The sequence below is a fragment of the Bos indicus x Bos taurus genome, chromosome 27, assembly GCF_003369695.1.
Source record: "Bos indicus x Bos taurus breed Angus x Brahman F1 hybrid chromosome 27, Bos_hybrid_MaternalHap_v2.0, whole genome shotgun sequence".
NCBI classification, from domain to species: Eukaryota; Metazoa; Chordata; class Mammalia; order Artiodactyla; family Bovidae; genus Bos; species Bos indicus x Bos taurus.
The window spans coordinates 37,678,384-37,702,941 of record NC_040102.1 but is presented as its reverse complement, the minus strand read 5'-3'; the positions used below and the strand labels follow the sequence as shown (position 1 = coordinate 37,702,941).

General features: G+C 50.6%; 1 protein-coding gene across 6 annotated transcripts in view; it reads right to left on the bottom strand.

Moving 5' to 3' along the window:
* CSGALNACT1 (chondroitin sulfate N-acetylgalactosaminyltransferase 1) overlaps window positions 1-24,558 on the bottom strand; it is a 338,995-nt gene continuing 314,437 nt past the window's right edge. For 5 of the 6 annotated variants that reach the window (XM_027529738.1, XM_027529737.1, XM_027529741.1 and 2 more), the window contains 4 exons: window positions 11,811-11,989; window positions 10,878-10,972; window positions 3,712-3,793; window positions 1-1,656 (listed from right to left, as the gene is read on the bottom strand). In XM_027529738.1, coding sequence (XP_027385539.1) covers window positions 1,367-1,656; window positions 3,712-3,793; window positions 10,878-10,972; window positions 11,811-11,989 — 646 coding nt within the window. In that variant the 3' untranslated portion in view covers window positions 1-1,366. The remainder of the gene's footprint in view (window positions 1,657-3,711; window positions 3,794-10,877; window positions 10,973-11,810; window positions 11,990-24,558) is intronic. The other variant, XM_027529736.1, reaches the window with a different exon arrangement.

Sequence of the window (24,558 nt, the reverse complement as noted above, 5' to 3'; positions counted from 1 at the left end):
CACTAAATGTTAACTGCGTTTATTTTTTTTAATAGTTGTAAAATGTAATAAAATGAGATTTTCAGAAGCATCTTGGTGACTGAGTAGAACAGCGTAATTTAAAAAACAATTAAGTCACTGCCGCTCGGCTGTGTTGGAAGATCCCACCTCACAATCGTCTGTCCCACCGGCTGCTGGCGGGTGGAGTGACCTTTCATTAAAGACGTTTCCTTGTGTTTCTTCTCGTGGAAGCCAGAAGCCAGGAAGAGCACCCTGCTTAGAAAAGAGAGCGTTTGGTTCATACAGTCTGCTTTGGTTTATTTCAACAGGTAAGAAAGTGGTCCCCAGTTCCCCTGAGGAGAAAACGTGTTTTCTGACTTTTATCACCAGTCTGAATGAGTTTGTTTCCTTCTCTGTTAAGGTAAAAAGTACATTTTCTATTCCCACCAGTGTTCAGTTGCTCCACTTTGGAAATACTCTTCAGATAAAGTATCCGTGTGCCCATGTGGTCAGCAGCCCCAAGCCACGCCATCCCCTTGATGACCGTCTGCTGGCCACTCCCCACAGGATCAGCGTCTGCCATATCCCCGGCTGTGGGTCACAATCTGATGCTCTGAACTGAACCAAGGCAGCAAAAAGTATCTTCTTAGAAAATACCAAAATGTAGCTAACTTGTGGTCTCTTCATAAGGCTTGCAAATGGGTAATTAAATAAGCAGAATATAACTCATAAGCCAAAAAAAGTGCATTTTTAAATAAAATTAACAGAGATGGTTAAAACTACAACCAAAAAGATGAGTAGATTACTTCTGGTTAATATTGGGGGAGATGATACAATAGCTACGAGTTTCTTTGTTTTCTCATTTTTAGTCCATTTGGTTTTGTTTACTATATTCACAAAGATCACCATGAGTGTATCTTTGAATTTCACACGGTCTCCTTGCCGGCATCCTGATCTCTCAGCTCCCAGACCCCAGAGAAGGGCTGATCACCCCTCAGACCGGGAGGCATGTGCTGGCCTTCCATCCTAATGAACTTTTTACAAAGCTTCCCTTCCTTCATGAATATTTCAATAAGCGCAGAACAACAGCACTCACTTTGCTGTAAACACAATCACAACCTCCACGCCTTCAAGCTCACAATGAGACCGTCTCTGTTGGTCGCCATGGTTTGGTGTGTTTGGGCTGCTTCTGCAGCCAAGTAGGGGGGCATTTGATGCTTGTTGCATAAGCTATACAGGCAGAAAGAAACCCCCCTCGTCCGTTTTACTAACCAGTCGAATGCTTTCCTTGCCCTTTTGGGGCAATATTTTTCCTTGTTGCAACGGCAAAAAGGAAAGAAAAAAAAAATAAAGAGTCTCCGCACCCCTGCTTCCCTGCAGGGGCCGTTCATGACTTCTTGCTGCCCGTCTTGTGTCTCTGTCTGCGGAGGTGGGCCTCGATCTCGTGCCGGAACACCAGCATCCCCAGCTGCCCGTGGGACGCCTCGTTCATGGCCTTGGACTGCATGCACATCCGGTACTGCTCGGGCGCCAGCTCATCCTCGCAGCGTTTCTCGTGCCACAGGTGGAAGAGGCCCCGCGCCGGTGCGCGCACCACCACCAGATTGCTGTGCAGGTACTTGCGGTAGAGGTGCACGTCCTCGCCGCCCCAGCCTCTGATGTCCAGGTCGAAGCCGCCTGCGGGGCAGAAGACACGGCTGAACGCGCGCCGGAGGGCCCTGGCTGGGCCCCCACCCAGTACCAGCGCGCTCAGTAGAAGCAGCTTGGGGAGGTCTCCCCGCCCTGACCCCCCAAGCCCAGGTGGTGCGTGTCTGCCGGGGTCAGAGAACTCAGGAACCCCCCTGGCGAGACCGCACCCCCGGCCTAGCCGAATCCCGGAAGCCTGGGCAGCTGCAGCTGGGCTGTCGTCATAGCAACGTGGGGGTCAGCTATGCCCGCAGCGCCCCCGACGTCCCAACCCAAACCTCTGAACGGAAATTCGTGGGGCTCTGTCGAACGTGGCCCCCTCCTGCCCCTGCAGAGAAAAGACCAGGGAGGGCCCGGAGGTGTGAAAAATTCATGTCCTACAAAATTGCCCTCGCTCCTGCGGACTGGAGTCCCCAAAGCTGTGAGGGGCCCCCGCAAGCCGGTGAGAGGAGTCACTTTAAGAGGACTGGCCTCACAGTTCTGAAGTTTTACTTCAGACATCTTACTTCACATCACAGTGGCTCCTTCACACCTTTGTGAATGGTGACATCCCCCTGTCTATTAACTTAAAGCCACCACGTCCCAGACAGAACCGGGAAGCAGGGGCCACTTGCTTGTCACTGTTCATTGCTTCCAGAGACTTCCTGGCCTCGCATAAGAAACAGTGACTCAACACTCAGTGGCTGTGTCATTTAGCCGGATTCCCTGCAGCCCCCAGGCCACGCTGCTCTGATGGAGCCAGAGGTTGGGGGCGGGGCTCGACACACCCCTGCCTGTGAGCAGGGCCGCTGGGCAGTTGAGGAAACACGCAGGATTCTGGGTCGGGGCCCAAAGTCAAGCCTTGGTTGTCACACCAGCGGCCGCCGTGCCTCTCTTAAGTCCAAATTCGATAAACGTACATCATCGCAGAGTCACTTTTCCTTGCACACAGAACAAGGAAACAAGAGTTTCTCAAAATGGAAATTTCCTTCAGAAAAGTTTTAAAATAGGTCATTTTTGAAAATTAGATTTACACATAATAATTTAGGCCATTTAGAGAGAAATCGAAGCACACCCGTGGTGACCTGCTGGGAATCTGAGCACACTCGCCAGAGACCCTTGACTTGTGTGTTCTATTCTTTCTTACAGGGCTTAACTTCAAGACATTAGGTGGTTTTTTTTTTCTCTTTCTGTTTTCTGGCTGTGCCACACGGCATGCAGGATCTTAGTTCCCTGACCAGGGACAGAACCTGTGCCCCCTGCAGTGGAAGCTCAGCATCTTAAACACTAGACCTCCAGGAAGTCCTTTGGGCTTTTATTTAGTTAGGTGATTTCTTTGAGGGTCCTATAGTCCCTGCTGTCTACCAAACTTCCTGGAACTCCTCAGATCAACTCACTGACCTTACAAGGAGAAGCCCAAGGCCTTGGGCGAGAGGGGAGGCGGTGAAGAGAGAACAAGACTGGGGACCCCCAGGAGACGCAAAGGTGGGTGTCTCCACGTGAGGACAGGCCTCCAGGGGACCACCCAAGGTCCTGGGCCCAAGATCACGGCTCTGGCCTGTTCACTCATCCCCTGGTCGTGTACAATCCACGCCATTCCCTCTAGAGGCTGGAGAGTGGGTGCTGCCCTGGGGAGTGATGTGCTGTCTCCCAGGGGACAGGAGACCCTCAGGGCTCTCTAGCTGTGAGGTCCCTCTGCCTCTCTGAGACTTGGCCTCCAATCTACAACCTTTCCCCTCTGGGTTCTAGATGTGTGTGTGTGCGTGCATGCACATGCATGTAGGCATCGGTGTACATACGTGTGCCCGTGTGCATGTTGACAGTGCCTGCACACTGGGGACCTGAAGTGATGTCTAGGATTTTCACAGGTTCAGCACAGAGAAACTGGGACCCTCCCAGCCCTTCCATCCAGGGGATCCCCTCCCCGTGGAGGATGCTCTGTGCAGAGGGTGCAGGGCCAAGCCCTGAGAGACTTGGTCTGGAGCCACGTTTATGCAGCGACCTCCCGGGGGGTGGCCTTCTTAGGGACCCGCACGGTCTCCATCAGGGAACGGGCTCTGGGCTCACCTATGTTGATGAAGTCGGACTGGTACTGGCACGTCATCCCGAACCCGAAATCTCTCCAGAATCCAGTCTCCTTCTTTATGACCTGCAGGGAGAGTGCCATCACTGGACGGAGGGAGATGGAGTGGACATGGGGGCAGGGGGAGCCGCTGACACAGTCACCCTCTGGTCGGGGCGTGGATGACCAGGCACAGCAACATCCCCCTCTGTCCTCAACATGCCCGGTGACTTATGGCACCTCTAGCTGGGGTGTTTCTAGATGTAGGCTTCCACACACACACACATACACACAGAGACCAGTGGGGAAGGCCGGTTTGGGGCAGCACCATGGAAAAGCCATTTGTGTGTCCAGCCCAACACCGGGCTGGGGACGTTTGAAAGAAGGAGAGAGAAGGACCTGGAACTCAGCCATCCTGGCCCAGGGCGCGAACAGGACCCCTCAGGGGATGAAAAGAAAGCCCGAGTCAGCAGTGCTGGCCCAGGATGAGGACGTGGTGAAGCCAGGTCCTGGGGACACGCTCTGTCCACTCATCCATGGACTGCTTTAGTACCATCTGCTCTCCCAGTCTGAATAGTTGGGGGTGGTCCCCTCTGGGTGAGGATGCAACTGTAAAAAGCCGGGCCAGGACCTGTGCATGTCTCACTTCAAAAGTCCATTTCCAACATACTTGTTGGAGCAGCAAGACTTCAAAGGTGTTTTTTGTTATTTATATATGTGCGGCTGCAGTAAACCTGCAAACAGATTTGTGACCGTATTGGTTATTTTCCCAGATTCATTCTGGAAACTCACGTAGGTGCTGGGAGGAAAGGAGGCCCCCCAGCAGGGTCCCCTCCTGTCTGCAGTCTCCACCTGGGACGCCAGGCCTGGGTCCCCGCTAACTGGAAACAACACGTCCTGACCCACAAGCCCGCCGGCCAGCACATCTGCCTCAGGCAGGCCCCCCGTCCCTCTGTTTCCTCTTCTTTAATCAGGAGGTTGAGCCAAGTCGCCCCGAGGGCTCGTCCAGCCCAGCACCTAAACACTCACTCCCTACTGCGCCCACATTCCTGAGGGCTCACTCTATTCGTGGGTGAGCATCCTTGCTTCAGTCGTGTGCCACTCTTTGTGACCCCATGGACTGTAGCCCACCAGGCTCCTCTGTCCATGGGATTCTCCAGAAGAATACTGGAGTGGGTTGTGATGCCCCTCCAGGGGACCTTCCAAACCCAGGATCAAACACACTTGTCCTGGGACTCCTGCATTGCAGGCAGATTCTGCACTGTTGAGCCACCAGGGAAGCTTCACTCTATCCACTGCACAGGCTAGACTACACTCAACAAATGGCCTGCAGAAGCTGTGATGGACCTAACATTCCCTTTACTCTGTAACCAACGAGACCACCTTATTCCACTGCAACTTAAACACACAGAGGTCATCGGCACTCCACCTGGCATGAACCAGACCAAGGAGAAGGAGGGCCAGGAGGGGGCCTGTGTCCTCCCAGCTCAACTCCAGAACAAAGGCCCGCTGCAGAATAAGCCCCCAGCAACAATAATAATTTATTAGTATCAGCTGGAGAGAGTTCACAGGGCAGGAAAGCCTAGGAAAATCTCCACCGCGTCCCTTTTTAGAAATGGCTTCTGCTCCCCTCCGGCAGTGGCAGGGACACTGTTTCTCCCGAAGCTGATGGCTCCTGTCCTTTCTGGCGGTGGGGACAAGACCTGGGTAAAAATGCAGTGAGAGAGTAGCCCCAGCACCCCAACTTCAAACTTGTGGCGGAGGCCTCCCTGGAATTTGAGAGAAAGCCCCAAGTGGGGAAAACAAGGGCCAGTGCTGGGGAAGAAAGTGGGATTACGGAGGTGGCCAGCCAGGACCCACTGAGTGGATGCAGAGCCCGGCAAGGTGTGACCCTCACCTGGGGACAGTGGGACAGAGGAAGGTGACCTGTGGGCGGGGAATGAGGACACACACACTTCTCAACACGGGCTCTGAAGCCCACAGGCCACGGAAAGCTGGTATCGGAAGCGCATGTGGACATTCAGCCCTTCGTGGGGACGGACCTGGTGGTGCCCTCAGCAGGTACCGTCGGGGTACGCTGAGGGCGTACAGATGGGCCCGTACAGACGGGCACGCTGAGGGTGTACAGACATGCCCGTACAGACGGGCACGCTGGCCGAGTCCACACCCTTCAACTGGAGCCTGAGGGGCCTCGAGTGTGCGTCAGACCACAGCCCGGCCCCATCCAAGCCCTGTAGTGGGTTAGCTCCCGCCGCCCCGAGGCCATCAGAATAAAACCTGTGGGGAACTCCAGGGCCCACAGAGGCCCCGGGTGATCTGCTCCTGCCTGCCCTGCCCGTCTTGGGTCCCCGTGAATGTGCCAGGTTCACAGGCCTCCAAAGGCTGGACACCCGCTGGACACCATCCAGCCAGGGTCGCCCACCACGGGGACTCTGCTGAGAGTGGTCACGCTGACCCCCCCGCCAGCATCAGCTCCCACCTGGAGTCCCATGGGCCGGTTTACATTTTCCCTGAAACACCATGGCTCCCGGAAGCTCTCCTGCTGATGGGCTGTTTCGGTCTGCGGTCCACACCCACCCACCACCACTGGCAAACACAGGCTCCGGGTCTCCTTCACGGCTAGACCTGCAGCCCCCCGAACACAGTGCACAGGCGCCGGCCCTCAGTCACCCCTCCGCCAGAGAAGGAGAGCGCCCGGCCGCCGGAGACAGGCACAGCTCCGGTAGGGAATGCTTAGCCGCGAGGAGTTCAGCCCAAGGCCTAGGCATCCACCGAGGAGATCCCCAGAACTGTGAGATCTGGACCCACAGATAGAAAGGCTTCCGCCTTCCTAGGCTCAGAACAGATGGCTCGACTTCTTAGAACCTCTGCCCCCGGCTTCCGGACGGGGCAGAGCGACACACACGGGCGATGTCCACCACGTCAGAGGAGGAGGAGACTGCAGACGATGGTGATGCCGTAAGGGGAGCATCGCCCGGCCGGGATGGCACCCGTTTCTGGCGCCCTGCTCGTCACAAGGCCGCCTGCCCCTCCGCCAGCCCCGTCTCCACGCTCCGAGCCCAGCAGGCACCGCCCGTGCCGGCCACACCCCGCAGGATGGTGGTCACGCGACGGGAGTGATGACTTCTGATCAGGACCGAATGCCAAGCACAGATCAGCCTCTCCCCACAGATGCAGGAAGGCGGCTCCCCACAGTCACGCAGGAAGCATGCTCGGTCAGAAGGTAAACAACTACAAATACTCAGGCAGAATATTTCCTCTACGTCAGAGACAGGCTCCCCAGAACCAAGGCTGCTGCATCTGGCCGGCCTCACGTCACCGGAAACCCCACAGGCCCGGGGTCTGCAGGCCTGCCTCTCGCCTGGCCAGTGCTCCGCTGACGTCCTGGGATGCTCCATAAACACCTTCCGGGAAGGGCCTGCCCCGGGCCAGGCATCACGCAGTGAGCAGCGGACACCCTGGTCTGCGGGTCCCGGGGCCAGGCTGCCCCTCATCCTGCAGTAGGAGGGAGTCCCCAACCTGTGCCCCAGCATGGAGAGTTCTGAACAAGTGGCACCCAGCCCTGAGCTGCAAGGTTCTCCCTGTGATGTGAGCGGGACAGTCCTTTTCACAGGACCACGCAGGCAGAGAATGCCAGCTGCCCCAAGGCCATGGACACAGCATGCGTTAGTGGGACTCTCGGTTCTCAGGGAGAGTCTGCTAGTGGAACAAAGAAAAACAGACCAAAGGATGACCCAGGCCCAGTTACCAGTTCTTAGAAGTTTAAACTGAAAGTTGGGCCAGTGACAACGTCCTCTTTGGACGAAAGGAGAGAGAAGGGTCTAAGCAGAGAGAGCTGAGGCCGGGCCTGCACACCAGGCATCGTGGCCTCAGTGCTGGAGAGATGGCCCTGGGGGGCGGGGGCAGGCAGCTCGGGAGACCCCGGACAGGGCTGCCCGCTGGCAGAGCAGTGGGCCAGTGGCAAACTCTTCTTTGGACAAAAGGAGAGAGAAGGGCCTAAGCAGAGAGAGCTGAGGCCGGGCCTGCACACTAGGTGCATGCTGACCACTCGTCAGACAGTGGGGGGCAGGGCCACGTGGCAGAGGGAGCAGCCAGGCATCGTGGCCTCAGTGCTGGAGAGGAGATGGCCCTGGGCGGGGGGGCGGGGCGGGCAGCTTGGGAGACCCCGGGCAGGGCTGCCCGCCTGGCAGAGCAGCGGGTCACACCCGGGTGCCAGGGTCTGCAGACAACTCCTCTGTGATCAGTCTGAGGGTCAGATTGTGGAGGGCAGTTCACCCCCAAAGGAATCAGGGGTCAGGGCTGTGCTGGTATGGCCAGGACCAGCAAGGAACTCTCTCCTCAGCTCTGTTTCGAGACGTCAGAGGGCGCCCAAACCAGGCCCCGTGGGAGGACTGACGTCTGGAAGACAGGCAGCTCCTTCTCCCTTCACAGATGGGGCTTTGAACACTTCATTTGGAGCATACCACATGGTTTGTGGGATTTTAGTTCCCTGACCAGGGATCGAACCTGTGTCCCCTGCATTGGAAGCGCAGAATCTTAACCACCGGACCATCAGCAAAGTCCTCAAAGATTTCTTTTTTTTAATAGAATTAATCTGTGTTTTGGAATTTCATCTCTGGCCTAAGGTGACAGAGAGACTGGAGCGTAAGGAGAGAGGATTTCTGACAGCTTCTTGCCTGGGGCCTCAGCAGGAACTGACAAGGCTCAAACCGGGAAAGGGGATGTCTGAAATTAGCAATTATTTAAATTAGGGTTATTCCTTTCTTGGAAGGCTGTTTCTACACTAAAGCATCAGCAAGGCTCATCTCAGGTTTAAAACTCAATAGGTCAAACAATAGTATGAAATCCCATGATTTCACTTAATGCTGATTACCAACTGTACTCAAATGTACAGAAAGAAGTAACCCGAACACAAAAGAAGATCCCTTAAGTTTGGTTTCTTGCCTTTGTCTGCAGGCAAATGTTATCAGATGTCATCCAATGTCAGAGGCAACAGCCAGAAGTGATAAGTGGTACCCAAGTCATCAGCAGGGCTGCCGGCAAAGCCTGCCTCTTGTCTGGACGTGGCCGTCACCTGTCACAGCCGAGTTCTGCATTTGAGCTTTGCCTTCCCCTTGATACAGACGTGTTCCAGCGAAGGCTCTCGAGAATTTATTAATAAGTATGTGTCGGATGTTTCAAGACTGAGCCAAAATGAACCCCTGGCAGGAAGTCTTTCCTAATTCGCCCACCTCCAATCACCACCTTTTATTTTACCCCCTCTCTGCACCCACACGTCCTCTCTCCACCGTATTAACTTCTGGGGTTGGATGTTCTCCTCTGACATTTCCCTTCTGTTTCGGTTCTCACCTAAATCCCAAGCAAAACTGTTTCCATCACACTAGGTAAGTGAATCCCGGTATTGACCTGAGCTCTAGCTGGCTGTGTGACCCAGGCTGAGTCTAGGAGAAAGAGTGAAGGTCTCAGGTGGACTTGGATGTGAGTGGTCAAGGTTGCAGGAGAGCTCAGAGGCCTCGGAGCTGTGGACACAGCAATCTGAGTTCTGCTTCTGACCTGACCACTTATCCTGAGGATCTGAGAAACTGGTTTGACCAGATTCTCCAGCTTCCCTACAGGAACAGCAACAAAAGGATGAAACTTTTAAACTGTTCAATGAAATGACATCCCTGCAAGAAGTAAGGCCTTGATTTGAAGCTGAACCACGAAGCCCATTCAACGTCAAATGCAAAGCAGTACTTTGTTTAAAATCAGAGGAACTAATACTGAATGGCTGAAAGGAAATAAACCTGGAATTCGATTCCCACTGGAGCCCTATGAGAAGCTAAGAACTCTATGGAAAGGAAATGTGAAATTTCTCTGTCTCAACAGGGGCGGTTATCACCCCTAAGTAGGTAAACTTGGTTCTTGGGGAGTGAAGAGCTCTCACAGTGTTGATGTGCAGAGCACCTGAGTATATACACAGCATGCAGAGTCGGACAAAGAAGCTGCGATATTCAAACTTCCCTGGGGGAGAGAGGATGATGGTCAGGCTCCAACTGGGGCGGGGTGCAGAATCACCCTTGTCCAGCCTGCAGCAGCCCAAGCTGGAACTTTCTGGAAAAGGTCATTATATATCAGCTGCCAGAGAAGAACAGGAAGGGGACCCAGGATGCGGGGCGGGGGGGCGGGTGGGGGTGGCGGGGATGGGAGAGAACAGGTTTTCCTACATCTGGAAGCTTCAACACAGAATTGGCCCTCCTAAAGAACTTCTTAGAACACGTGTTCAATGAAATCAGCTTCCCTTCCCACTGCAGGAAAGCACTGGGGAGTCCAGCACTCCTCAGGGTCACAGGGAAGCTTCTGTTCTCCAGCGTGAGAGGAGACAGGACGCGGCTTTACCTCCACAAGAGACAGGGCTCTCAAGGCAGTGGCCCCCGCCCGCAGCCTGAGCCCGCATCGGCTTTAGACAAGCCCCCTGGTCTCTGCAGACGATGGCAGCTGGGTGACAACAACCCTGGGGGGCGTGCCTTCCAGCGACACGGGGACTCTCTGCTGCCTTCACCCATCTTTCTGAAACCTACACTGTTTCTCTGCTTAAAGGACCAACGAAGACATCTCAGCTTAAGGAGTGCCTGGGTGCTGTGTCTACCATCACCTGTGCACCAGGATCTCAGCACAGAGTCCCTCCCACACTCCTGTGAAAGCCACCTGGCTGGTAACACTTCCAATGCTAATGGAACGGTAAGTGGGAGCAGTGATCTGGCCCCGTGTCCCTAACTCACTGTGTGCTCGGGGGGTCAGCCACCTCTTTCTAACTTTCATCTTCTGCCTGTCCAATCGGAGCCTGAATCTCAGCTTTCTTACCTCGTAGCGCTTTGCAATAATAAAGGGAAAACGTGCTTCGTCCATAATACAATGATATTGGTTTCCAAAATGCCAGAAGAAAGCTATGAAGGTGTGAAACTACCTTTCTTAAGGTATTGCTCCTGTTTACTTCCCACTTTTAAACACTGCAAGTACTTTTTAATGGATGAGGTGCTGGAGCAAAGGCCAGAAAATCTGCCAAACTTACAAATTACTTAAGGAAGCAACCCTCAGATTTCCACTCACCTCCACTCGTGGCCAGGTGCCCCTGGGAACGACAGCCATGAAACAGAGCACCCCCCACCCAGGCCCCAAGGGGAGCACTCACCAGCTGCTGCTCCAAAGCAGGGATTGCATCGTGATGGCCGTATATTATGCCTGGATTGTACTGACTGAAAAGGACGGGATAAAACACCTTCTTCCCTGCACATCAGAAAACAAACATTCGCTTAAAGGGACAGATAAAGCTATTAGGCTTATTCACTTATATTCAACCCTCGGACACACCCCTGGCGTCTGCATGCACGTCCCTGTTTCTCTTCACTAGACCCTGACAGATCTTAGAACCGCAGCAGGTAGACCAGATGGACAGACTTGGATTCCTGACTTCCCAGAATGGGGGTGATGCTCCAAGGGCTGATGGCCAGTGGCTCCAGCATTGGACACCACCAGTGGGAATGGGTGTGAACAAGGGTCTCAATGCCCCCTGCCCAGCCAGATCTTAACCCTTTAACTACTGGCTCTCAGGGCAGCTGGCCAGGGTGACCTCAGGCAGCAGGAACAGACTCAGGGAGCCCAGGGTGGCTGCTCTTTATCCACTGACACAGAAGCATTTCAGGTTTTTTAACAACCAACACAGCCATTCCAGTGGCTAGCAGTTGAGTGTCAGCCTTGCCACTGAGTCCCAGGCTTTGAGAACAGTTTTTGGGTCGTGGGTTCTTTCTGCTCGGGGCCCCTCCTGCCCTGGGGGCTGCGCACAGACACGCCCTCCCTGTGGTTTCAGCCCACGTCCTCCCCACCATACTTGCTCCTGGTTATCCCCTGAAGCTGACCTCCCAGGAGAGAACAGAAAAGGGGTTATGGACACGCCTTTGGGACTGAGAGCCTGGAGCTACGGTAGCCAACAGGCCCCCAGCGCGACACCAAAGGAGGAATCAATGAGACAGCTCCCCTGTCTCCGTCACTGGGGGGCCGAAGGCTGATGTGGAGCTGGTGATCAGAGCGAGCTGTGCCGAGAAGGGTGCCCGGGAGGGGAGCCCACCTGGCTGCGCGTTCAGCCTGCAGGTGTTGAGGAACTCGGAGGTGAAGTAGATGTCCACGTCGCAGAAGAAGAGCAGCACGTTGCTGCCCTTCCAGGAGCGGGCGCCCACGTCCAGCCCCTTCCCCCGAGAGAATTCTCCGCTCAGCTGGATGAAGGTGAAGTTCCTGAAGTTGGCGGCTCTGAAAGGGAGACCAGACACGGTCACTCAGGGGCCCAGGCTCGCAGGACAGAACTCCCTGGAAAACGCACAGCCAAGGCCCACGGCATCCCGCCACGTGTCCTCTGCGACCTGAGGGCGCTGGGATTAAGGACATGAAAATATCTAGTGAAGTCTGGACGTGTTTTGACGCTCAGTCATGTCCAACTCCTTGTGACCCCCTGGACTGTAGCCTGCCAGGCTCCTCTGTCCATGGAATTCTCCAGGCAAGAATACTGGAGTGGGTAGCTTGTCCCTTTTCCAGGGGATGTTTGCAACCCAGGGATGAAACGTAGGTCTCCTGAGTTGCAGGCAGATTCTTTACTGTCTGAGCCAGTATAAGTACCAATTTATTTCTTGTTTCTTCCCATATTGAAAACAACTGTCAAGGCTAATGTGAGGGAGAGAACACGAGCCACAGAAGACCAGGCAACAGAACCTGGGACAACCCCATGGCCCTGGAGCCAATGAAACTGAAACCGCTGGCCAAAGAAACATAGCCACGCTGCCACGGCCCCACCAAGCAGCTCCTCGTCAGCGCTGAAGTCCAGGCGGCCAGCAGGACGGTCTGGGTCTATCCCCAGACACTTACACCTGGACCCCCTTTCCCACCCATAGGTGAAGCGGCCAAACATGCCAAGGACACACCACTGGGATTCAGAAGGTTGGGGCATCTGGGGCCTGGCTCTCCTGTGCATTAAGGCTGTGATCTAAGTAAGCCCATAAATCTCCTGGAGCCTCGGTTGCCTCACCTGCAAAACGGAAATAACGACACCTTCCTTAACTGCTCAGAGTTACCAGTGAGGCAAGCATTGCCAAGAGCATAAAGCACTGGGTAAGTATCAGCCAGTCTGTTACCAGCACAGGGCTGGGTAAGGGAGTCCAGGTGTTTCTTCACTTGGCTGTTCCTGCCCAGAACCTTCTGAAATGGGGCATGGCTTGAACAAAATTCCAGGAATTCATCCAGTACCGAGTGGGATGGGGCTGCTTCTCCCAGAGAGAACCAGACACCCACTCTGGTCCTACTGGAGCGCCCAAGTCCACCTGTACAGGCCTTGCATCCAGCCAGCACCCCCTCCTGCTGGCTGCATGTACCTCTCCTGCCTGATGGCTTCCTTGCTCCTGGCTCTGAACCCTCCCCCAACCCAGCCTATCCCACCCCCCAAGTTCTCTCTAATCTCGTTGCCTCAAAAGAGGTTCAAAAACCCATGTGGTGATGGTTGAGTCACTAAATCATGTCCAACTCTTGCGACCCCGTGGACTGTAGCCTGCCAGGCTCCTCTGTCCGTGGGATTCTCCAGGCAAGAATACTGGAGTGGGTTGCCATTCCCTTCTCCAGGGGGTCTTCCCGACCCAGGGATCGAACCTGCATCTCCTGCATTGCAGGTGGATTCTTTACCATCTGAGCCACCAGGGAAGGCTCCTCAATAACCCATACCCACTGTCTGAAGTCTGAAACTGTCTTGGGTGAAGGTCAACACAAATGCAGAGCCATGAGCTTCACACATGCAGCTTAATCAGCGGAGCTAGCTCTGCTACCTTTTCCTGATCTGTCACCTCCCTTTAGACCTGGGCATGAGCTTGCTCATTTTTTATCCTGGAAACCTGGGCCCAACCTTGTCCGAGTCTGAGGCCAGACATGGCAGGAGGTCCGGTGGCTGGTGGAGCACCGCAGGGCGAGTCTGGAGCCTTGGGCCAGGCTCTGGAGCCGCCCAGCCCCACTGGGTGCTCAGCAGGTGCTGGCGACTAAACGTGTCCACAGACGAACCACTCCAGTCCAGCCCCGCCCCGCGTTACCCGGGCAGTCATTTCACTTCTGGCTGCTAAGCCTCATGGATGCGTTCAGGCCCTTCACAAGCTAAGATTCCACTGCTGGCTGATTCGCTCTACGTGAGGGGGAATCTCCTCTTTCTGAACTCCATCTCGACTCTTCTCCCCGGGCAGGTGGCCCCGGATCCTATTTCCTGAGGCGCGCCTTGAGGTTGCGTCCCAAAGCTTCCCCCAAAAGGCATGGTTCGGCCTCCTTGTCCCCAGAGAAGACATCCAGCTGACATGCAGCCCTTCACCATCCTCCCACCCCACCGGAGGTTTCTGCAGCCCACCTCCCCCTGCCCTACCTGGTCACTTTCCAGGGCGGTTCTACCCTTGAGAGATGCGTGACTCTCCACCTGTTCATCTGAGCCAGCCTCTCAGGACGCATCCCCCGCCGGGGGGCCCGGCTTCCTCTCAGAGCTGCAGCAGATCTGTGCTCTCGACAGTCTCACAGTCCACACTCTGTGGGACCCGCCCAGCCCACGGGGACATCCATCAGCTGATTTCCAGGGCAGGCAGGGCTGCCCTGCTGAAGCATCAAATCCCGGTTCAGATGTATCTGACCCAGGACTCAGGTGCCTCCTCCCAGAGGCTTCCCAAGGTCTGTCATTAGAGCTTTCAAATAGAAAAAAGGCTTCCTATTTGAACAACAGCAAGTAACTTCTGCCAAGAGTGGAGGAGGGCAGGTCCCTGAATTGTGATGTTAAAAGACACTCAGGATTTTCGTCCCAAATAGCCTACGGTTTATCGGTGCTGACATACCAAATATTTACACAAATAGCGTATTTGCTACTTACTGTGTAGAATGTCACACATTTACACAGTCGAGTCACGGTGAATAGTTAAAATAATACAGGCAGCGTTAGAAACTGAACTACCAGGGCTTCCCTGGTGGCGCAGGGGTAAAGAATCTGCCTGCCAACGCAGGAGACTCGAGGTCAATCCCTCATCCAGGAGGGTCCCACATGCCACAGAGAAGCTAAGCCCATGTGCCACAACTACCGAGCCTGTGCTCTGCAACGAGAGAAGGCATTGCAATGAGAGAAGCCACCGCAACGAGACAAGCCAACACGAGAAGCCCGAGCAACGCAGCAAAGAGTAGCCCCGCTCGCCACAGTGAGAGACAAGGCCTCACAGCACGAAGACCCAGCACAGCCAAAAATAGATAAATTATATATGTATGGACTTCCCTGGTGACTCAGATGGTAAAGCGTCTGCCTACAATGAGGGAGACCCAGGTTCAATCCCTGGGTCGGGAAGATCCCCTGGAGAAGGGAACGGCTACCCACTCCAGTATTCTGGCCTGGAGAATTCCATGGACTGTAGAGTCCATGGGGTCACAAAGAGTCGGACACGGCTGAGCGACTAACACTTTCACTTTCTTACTGAACTAACATCCGGGAAGACGAGCAGCCTGGGGGCTGAGCGAGTGGCAGGGAGATGACTGAGCAAGAGCTACAGGTCTGGGGGGATGGTGGCTGGGGGGGACACACGTGCCCCAAACAGAGGTCAGTCTCATCTGTTCCACCCCCTGGTTCCCCAAACCCTGGTCTGAAGTGAAAGTGAAAGTCGCTCAGTCATTTCTGACTCTTGGCAACCCCATGGACTCTACAGTCCATGGAATTCTCCAGGCCAGAATACTGGAGTGGGTAGCCGTTCCCTTCTCCAGGGGATCTTCCCAACCCAGGGATCAAACCCAAGTCTCCCGCATTGCAGGCGGATTCTTTACTGCTGAGCCACCAGGGAAGCTCAAGAACACTGGAGTGGGTCCCAGCACCTGCCGGCGGCACGGGGACCGTGTACTAAGAGGATGTGCAAAAGCAAGGTCACGTTTCAACACAGAACACCGACTTGCTGCAGTGGGTCATTGGTGTGGGGATGTGCACAGCACGACCACAGGCCCAGCCCGGATGCAGAGGCACACAGGCCGGGGGCCATGCTGAGCTCTGTCCATCTCCACCCCCTCCGCCAAAAGACGGGCACGGATGGTGTGGACACGCAGGGACCTCCTGCATCAGCTCTGCGGTCTCCTCCCTGGGGGATCCACTTCCTCCACAGACTCCAGGGAAGATCCCCCCCGATCCTCATGGTCCCTATCGAGTGGCATCCCCTCCCGCCCTCCCGTGGGACGAGGTGTCCTCTCTGGGCCCCCAGGCGTCGGGGCCAGTCCCTCCTCCATCCTCCGGGACCCAGTGCCCTCTCTCACGCCCTGTGCACTTGACCCCCCTGGCCTGCAGGACAGGGGCTGCCCTTACCTCTATCGTCAGGGGCTATCAGCGCTTGCAGTAAACGGTGCCCATGGGACGCAGAGCAGCTCCGTAAACACCAGATGAGTCAGGAGATGAGTCCATGGACTCAGACCTGGGACCTGTGGGAGGCGCTGGCCCAGGACACCACCTCGTCCTCTGGGGTGGGCCTCCCTCCCCAATCCGGAAGACGCCCCAATCAACTCTTTCTCAGGCACAAACCCAAGCTTTACAGAAGATTACAAATACGTCAGTAAAAGGAAAAAAAGAGTGCTGAGGAAAATACGATGTAATTTGGCTTGAAATATTTCATTTACCCATACAAAGAAATGTAATATCTAGCGGCATGTCCAGAGTAACACGGGCTTCTCAGGTGAAGCTAGTGGGAAAGAATCTGCTTGCCAGTGCAGGAGACGCAAGAGATGCAAGTTTGATCCCTGGGTTGGGAAGATCCCCTGGAGGGGAGCATGGCAACCCACTCCAGTATTTTTGCCTGAAAAATTATATGGGCAAGAGGACGCCTGGTAGGCTACAGTCCTTGGGGTTGCGAAGAGTCGGTCACTACTAAGCAACTGAACACACAAACGAGAGTAAGTGCCTTGTAAGAAACGGGGTTTTTCACAGCATCACATTTTTTTCCTGTGTAATTTCTTGTTATGAATCAGAGTCTGCAGCTCCAAATGGCCCCAGAATTACTTATAATTATTTCTTCTCTTTTCTTCTTGAACTGTAATTATCGACTGACAAAATTCTTGAGCTTCTCCTTCAATTCTTTTCTCTTAATATAAGTCCGATGCATGGGGTCTCCTCCAGGTTAGGTGTAGTCATGCTGACAGAGTTTAAAATGACCTGAGGAAGCTACTGTTTCAACCGAGACTTAATTTCTTTAATTGACTTGCATTTCCCAGAACTGCTGGCTTAAAAATGATAAAAGATCTTGCTGTCTAATGTGATCTACTCTAATATCAATATCTTCTGACTGCTACAAGGAAATTATCTTAATGTGACACTTCCCACAAAAGCCCTTCATTAAAAAAAAAAGCACATTTAAAAATTTACATAGAAATACACATTTAATGTATAACTTAAAAATTTAAATCTAACATCCCTGAACACTGACATTGCTTATGACTTCTACTTACTAAAGGGATATGAATACAGTAAATAATTTAAAGCTAAACATATTCCCAGCTAGTTTTTCATAGCAGGCATTTTAAAAAATTTAGAGTTCTCTAGTTTCTGAGCTTATATACAAGCCTGCTTATACAGTTGTTTCAGCAAGTTTCTTTTGAAAAGATAAACAAAATTGACTAACCTTCAGCTTATTATCTTGAAAAATAACAGATGACTCAAATCAGCAAAATTATAAACAAAAAAGGAGACATTACAGCTGATACCACAGAAATACTAAATATCATGAGACAACTGTGAACAATTACATACCAACAAATTAGATAACAGAAATTGATTAGTTCCTAGAAACATACATCTTATCAAGACTGAATCATGAAGTAATAGAAAATCTGAACAGACAAATAATGAACAAGGAGATTGAATCAGTAGTCAAAAATCTCCCCAAATAAAAACCCAGGGCTGGCTGACTTTACAGATGAATTCTACCAAACATTTAAAGAATTAATGCCAATCCTTCTCAAACGCTTCCAAAATATTGAAGGGAGAAGAGCATTTCCAAAGTCATTTTATGAGGCCAACATTACCCTGGTACCAAAGTCAAACAAAAACACAAAAGGAAAGCTACAAGCCAACATCCCTGAACATAATGCAAAATTTTCAACAGAATACTAGCAAATTGAATTCATGAGTTCATTAAAAGGATCACACACCATGATCAAGAGAGATCCATCCCTAAGATGCAAGGATGGTTCAACATCTGCAAATTAATAAAATGTGATACACCACATTAACAGAATGAAAAATAAAAATTTTATTATCATTTAAATAGATGCAGAAAAAATTCAAACATCCTTTTATGATAGAAACACTCAACAAATTAGGAATAGAAGGAATGTACCTAAACATAGCAAAGGCCATATTCTAGAATCCGCAGCTAACACCATCGTTCTCTCTCAAAGTCACTCAGCTGCATCCGACTCTTTGGACCCCACGGACTGTAGCTCCTCTGTCCACAGAGTTCTCCTGCCAAGAATACTGGAATGGGTAGCCATTCCTTTCTCCAGGGGATCTTCCCAAACCAGAGATAGAACTCAGGTCTCCCACATTGCAAGCAGATTCTTTACCGTCTGAGCCACCAGGACAGCCCACTAACATCATAATCAACAGTAAAAATGTAAAAGCCTTTCCTCAAAGGTCAGGAACAAGACAAGTGTCCATTCTTGCCACTTTTAAACAGCACAGTATTGGAAGTCCATGCACTGGAGAAGGAAATGGCAACCCACTCCAGTGTTCTTGCCTGGAGAAGTCCAGGGATGGGGGAGCCTGGTGGGCTGCCGTCTATGGGGTCGCACAGAGTCAGACACGACTGAAGCGACTTAGCAGCAGCAGCGGCACCAAAGTAATTAAGCAAGAAAATGAAATAAAACGCATCCATCTTGGAAAGAAAGAAATGAAACTGTCACTATTTGCAGATGACATGATACTATATATGGAAGACCCTAATGACTTCACCAAAAACCCATTAAGAAGTAACAAATGAATTTAGTACCGTTGCGGGAAACAAATTAACATAAAAATCAGTTGTGCCTTTATCAGTACAGATGTATAATTACTGCTTTATGCAGTTATCTATTAAATGAGAGAGGAAAAAAGCTATACACAAAAAAATACGTTTTTACTGTGTCTTCTGTTAATGTAGTTACTTTTCTGGCGCTCTGTGTTTCTTTGTGTGGATTTGAGTTTAGTATCCTCTCCCATCAGCCACAAATACTCCTTTCCTTATTTCTTATTTACCAGTGACAAACTCTCTCAGTTCCTGTTCAACTGAGGATGTCTTAATTTCTCCTTTATTTTTGATGGATGGTTTTGCTGAATATAGAATTCTTGGTTGACAGAACTTCACCTTCAGCACTTTGAACATGCCATCCCACTTTCTATCTTATAAAGGATTCCTTGGCCCTGTTGAGTTGCTTCACTCCTGCTGCTTATGTAGAGAAGAACAAATCTGACTCCATATTGGATCTGCTTCTTTTACTTTAAACTTGGTATTCTACTGCTTTTGCTACAAGTTAAAAATGTTGCCTATAGCCTGAAATATACAAGAAGACTGTTCTCAAGGTCTTGACCTTTACAGGTATAACATTTTCCCATTCATATAGCGACAAAAAGTTGCAGGACAGGGAATAAGATTTGTCTTGTTGGACGTTAAAGGAACATTGTGACCTGTGAACAGCTGCAAGACCAAAGGATTCCAACACCAAGAGGTTTTGCAACAACCAACCACATTCCCTCCCCTTTCAGTAAAAGAGGAACTTGAATTCTAACTGGAGGAAGACGGTTCTTTGGGACATTAGTCCCACTTTGAAAATAAAGCCACTACTCCTTGCCCCAACACTGCATTTCTCAGTTTATTGGCCTACAACGTGGTGGGCTATAAAAGTTTGGACACAGTAACACAGATTCTTTTACTCTTTGTCTTTCAACTATTTGTTGCATGTCTTTGAGTTTTCCTGTTTGGAGTTTTTGAGCCTCTTGGGTGTGTAGTTTAATGTTTTCATCAAATACAGGGAGTCTGGGACCATTATTTCTTCAGGTATCTCTTCCTGCCTCTATGTCTCTCCTATCTTTCTGGATAGGATATCTCCCAGTATGTCTACGTTGGCATCCTTGATGGTATCCTACAGGCCTCTGAGGTTTACTCAGTTACTTTATTCTTTTGTATTTTTGTTTCTCAAACTGTATCATATCAACTGACCTAAAGTTCACTGATTCTTTCTTCTGCCCGATCAAACTGGATCTTGAGGCCCCACAGTGAAATTTTTATTTTAAATATTGTACTTTTCAACTCCAGACTTTCTATTTGGTTCTTGTTTTAACTGATCTCTCTTTATTTGGTGAGACAAGGCTCTCATATTTTTCTTTACTTCTTTAAACACCGTTTCTTTTAATTCCTTGAACTTATTTAATACAGTTGACTTCGTGTCTTTGGCTATTAAGGATTACACCTGGGCCTCCTCAGGAACAATTTCTAACAACGGATTTCGTTCCCTGCACATGAGCCAGAGCTCCAGCCATATACTGGCGCCCAGTGGCTGCCAAGCTGTGACTCCTATGGGCTGCTGGCCTTCAAGGTTATTGACGAGATGAAGGCAGGGAGAGGCATGGAAAAGAGGCAAGTTAAAGTTCACAAAGCTCCCTGTTCACACCGAGATTCGGTTATTTAGAGCACTTTCTATTCTATTGCAAGCTTTAATTTCCATAGTCTTATAAAAGTTGATTCTGACGATTTTTACTAATTTTCCCATTGCTTTTATGGAGGAGAATTTTTGCAAGGTCTTTATTCCACCATTTCACTGATATAGCCTTTAAAAAAAACTGCTGCATTATATTACATTGTATGAACTAAATTTCACTTAATTTTTTTCATAGCATATTTTCTCTAAATTTTTACTTGGAAAAATTTAAACCATTAGAAAGGTTGTAAGCATACTAAAGTACCTATATACCATTCACACAGGTTCATCAAGTGTTAAAATTTGGCTGTATTTCCTTCCTTCCTCTGAACCATTTGAGGTTACAGGCATCAGGGCAACTTCACTTTCAAAAATAAGGACCAAGATACATTCCTTTATAAATAACAGTGATGTACTTACACTCAAGAAAGTTAACACTATCACGATACTACAATCTATATGCCATGCTCAAATCCCCCAAAGAACCATTTGGAACACCTAAAAATACAGGCACATCTGCACAAAGAAGTGGTCACCAAGCTGAGTGGCGCTTGGTCCCTTCTCTGGCAGATGCTGGGCGAGATGGCCACAGCCCTGAGAAGCTGCCTTCATTTGTGAGGCACTTCCCAGTGTCCAGGACTCTTTATCTTCTAGAAAGGAATTGACTTTGTAGCATTTTTCATTTTAGCAGATGAGACTCTTTTCTAAAAAAGTCCTTGTTGGGACTTCCCTGGTGGTCCAGTGATCAAGAATCTGCCTTCCAACACAGGGGACACGGGACTTGATCCCTGGCCAGAGAACTAAGACCCCACATGCCGTGGGGCAGCGAAGCCCCCACCTCAAAACTAGACAGAAGCCTGCACACCGCCATGAAGAGCCTATGTGCGGCAAGATCTGACGCAGCCGAATAAATACTAAAAAGTAAATAGATAAAATGAAGCCTCCTTGTTTATGAAGAATATTAAAGTAACAATTACGCTCAAATTTCAGACAACTTTCTCTCCAGGTTTCTTTATGGATATTCTAATAAATTGCTCCCGAAGATACACATCAAACAAGTCCCTTCAAAGAGGCATGAAATGCAGACAACACCATGGCAACAAAGCCTGGTTCCTGACAGCACACACGAAACCCTCGGGCACACGGCTGCAGGACAGGTCAGGGTCTCGGTTCCAGTGCTTCCATCTTGGAGACTATCCTTCTGAAAGATGCCTTCTTGTCCTCACGACTGGACAAAGATGCCACACGGTAAATTAAAACTCATGCAAATCCATCTACCAGTACGGTTTTTTTTTTTTTTTTTTAATTTTCTAACACAGCTCCAAGCAAATGTCCCCAGGCTGTGTGTGTGTTAGTTAGTCGCTCAGTCATGTCCAACTCTTTGCGACCGCACGGAATGTAGCCCTCCAGGCTCCTCCGTCCATGGGATTCTCCAGGCAAGAACAGTGGAGTGGGAGTGGGTTCCCTAGGCTCGAACTCCCCATACAGGCCATGGACCACTCACATCAGCACCGCAGGCTGAACTCAGTCTTGATTCGGAGGCTTCATCTCAGACCTAACAACTCAATTTCTGGGGCTGGAGCTCAGGAATCTGCATTTTTAAAAGCACGCCAGGTTATTCAAAGTACATTTATATTTGAGAACCACTAAGCTAGGCTGTAAAATTTAAGACTAGATGAAGCGTAGTGCTAAAAAGCAAAGACATCACTTTGCCAACAAAGGTCCGTCTAGTCAAGGCTATGGTCTTTCCAGTAGTTACGTACAGATGTGAGAGCAGGAGAGTAAAGAGAGCAGAGCACCAAAGAATTGATGCTTTTGAACTGTCGTGTTGGAGAAGACTCTTAAGAGTCCCCTGGCTTCAAGGAGATCCAACCAGTCAATGTTAAAGGAAATCAACCCTGGATACTCTTTGGAAGAACTGAAGCTGAAGCTGTAGCTCCAATACTTTGGCCACCTGATATGAACGGCTGACTCATTTGAAAAGACCCTGATGCTAGGAAAGACAGAAGGCAGGAGAAGAGGGCAACAGAGGATGAGATGGTTGGATGGCATCACCAATTCAATGGACATGAACCTGAGAAAAGTCTGGGAGATACTGAAGGACAGGAAAGCCTGGGATGCTGCAGTCCACGGGGTCACAAAGAGTCAGACACGACGTGGCAATGGAACAAGAAGTACGAAAATCTCTGTGGAATAAAAATCATCTACTGAGAACTAATTTGTTGTTGTTTTATTGTTGTCTTTTAGCCACTAAGTTGTGCCCGACTCTTTTGTGACCCCATAGACTGTAGCCCGCAGGCTCCTCTGTCCATGGAATTTCCCAGGCAAGAATACTGGAGTGGATTGAAATTTCCTTCTCCAGAGGATTTTCTCAACCCAGGAATTGAACCTACATCTCCTGTATTGGCAGGTGGATTTTTTACCACTGAGCCACCAGGGAAGCCCAAGGGCAGACTAGAAAATGTTATTGAGATCTTATGCCTGGATCCCCTCTCAAACTAATGGGATCTCTATCTATGTCAGTAGCTTCTAAATATTTTGACCACCACGCTTATCCTTACAAAAGGATATATTATACATCGTGACAAGCAACCCCTCTACACACACACTCTCTGAAATTAAAGTTTCATGAAACAATATTTCATCTTTACTACTCGTGATACATTTTGATAATCTTCTGTCCTGTTCTACCTTGGTTTTTTGAAAACACTGCACACAATCCACTCAAATCAAATCGATTTCACAGCACTAATGAATCACAAACTGTAGTTTGGGAAACACTGCTAGGTAGCTGTCCGCGGAAACAGAAAGCTCGACGGAGTAAGCATAAGCCAACAGATGACAAACAGTGCACGCTGGTCACTAAGCTAGACTTTTCCAAAACATTCTTAAAATATGTGTATATTAGCTAGGTTTAGAATAGTTTATCACAATGCTGATAGCCAAGTGAAACACTGAAACTGGTTTCAAATCTTACTATTATCAACGAACAGCTATGGTTTTTTAGGGTGAGAATCTGCTGGGATGTTAAGACTGGGAATCTGGAAGTTACACATGAGGTTCAGGTCTGCCCGGACCCCGGATCAGGAGCGGCAGGCTGAGTACCAACCTCTCTGAACCTCCACCTCTTCATCTAAGAAATGGGGTCAGGGAGTTCCAGTGATTGAGTCCACGCTTCCACTGCAGCAGGCACAGGTTTGATCCCTGGTAGGGGAACTACGATCCCACATGCCGTGCAGAAAAATAAAAAGAAAAAATGGGGTTATTAACAGCTTCTATCTTATAAGGTTGGTGCAAACATTAAGTGGTATCATTCATGTTAATAACAATGGTTTAATAATTATTAATAATAATGATCTAACATTATTTACTAATTTAATAATATTTTAATATTATTCAAAGATGAGATGCATTTCAATTAAAGTTTTAGCATCTTAAGAGAAGGATAAAAATGGTAGTTAATAAAGCTTCTTCTGTGTGTTTTACATAGATTACTACGTACAAATTTACTACACACTGGGCATTGTCCTTCTCCTAAAGGACACTGAACATTTTAAAACTGGGTAAGGCCCTATGCTGAGGGCTGGCATCACAGAAGCACGAGACTCTAGCAGCAGATAGCCTAGTCAGGACAATAGAAATGCGCCAGGAAGCGTGTATGAGAGATGCTGAGGGAGAGGGTGGTCAGAGCCAAGAGGGCAGGACAGGGCAGGGGGAGCTCCAGAGTGGGGATCTGGGTGTGGACGGACAGACCATCAGAGGAAGCAGGAAGGAGGGTGGAGGGAACCCAGATCCAAGGGAACACGGCGAGTGAGGATGAAGGGTGAGCTGCGCCCCCGTGCGGCTGCGGGGCACTGAGCCATCAAAACGATGGGAGAGGTAAGAGCCTGGGGACTGCCGAGTGGGTACAGCGGGTGATGAGGAACTCCATCTGCTCCACGGGGTTGCAGGCAGCAGCCGTGGGGAACCAGCTCAGGCTGGCGGCAGAGGGCAGGGCATTCCTAAAGCAACACCCAGGAGGGGGCAGAACACGCCCCACGGCCTCCGCGACATCAACACCATGGTGTCACCAGTGATCAGAGCGGGGAAGCAGCAAGTTTCTGCAGCGCTGCTTCAAAGACTGGCTC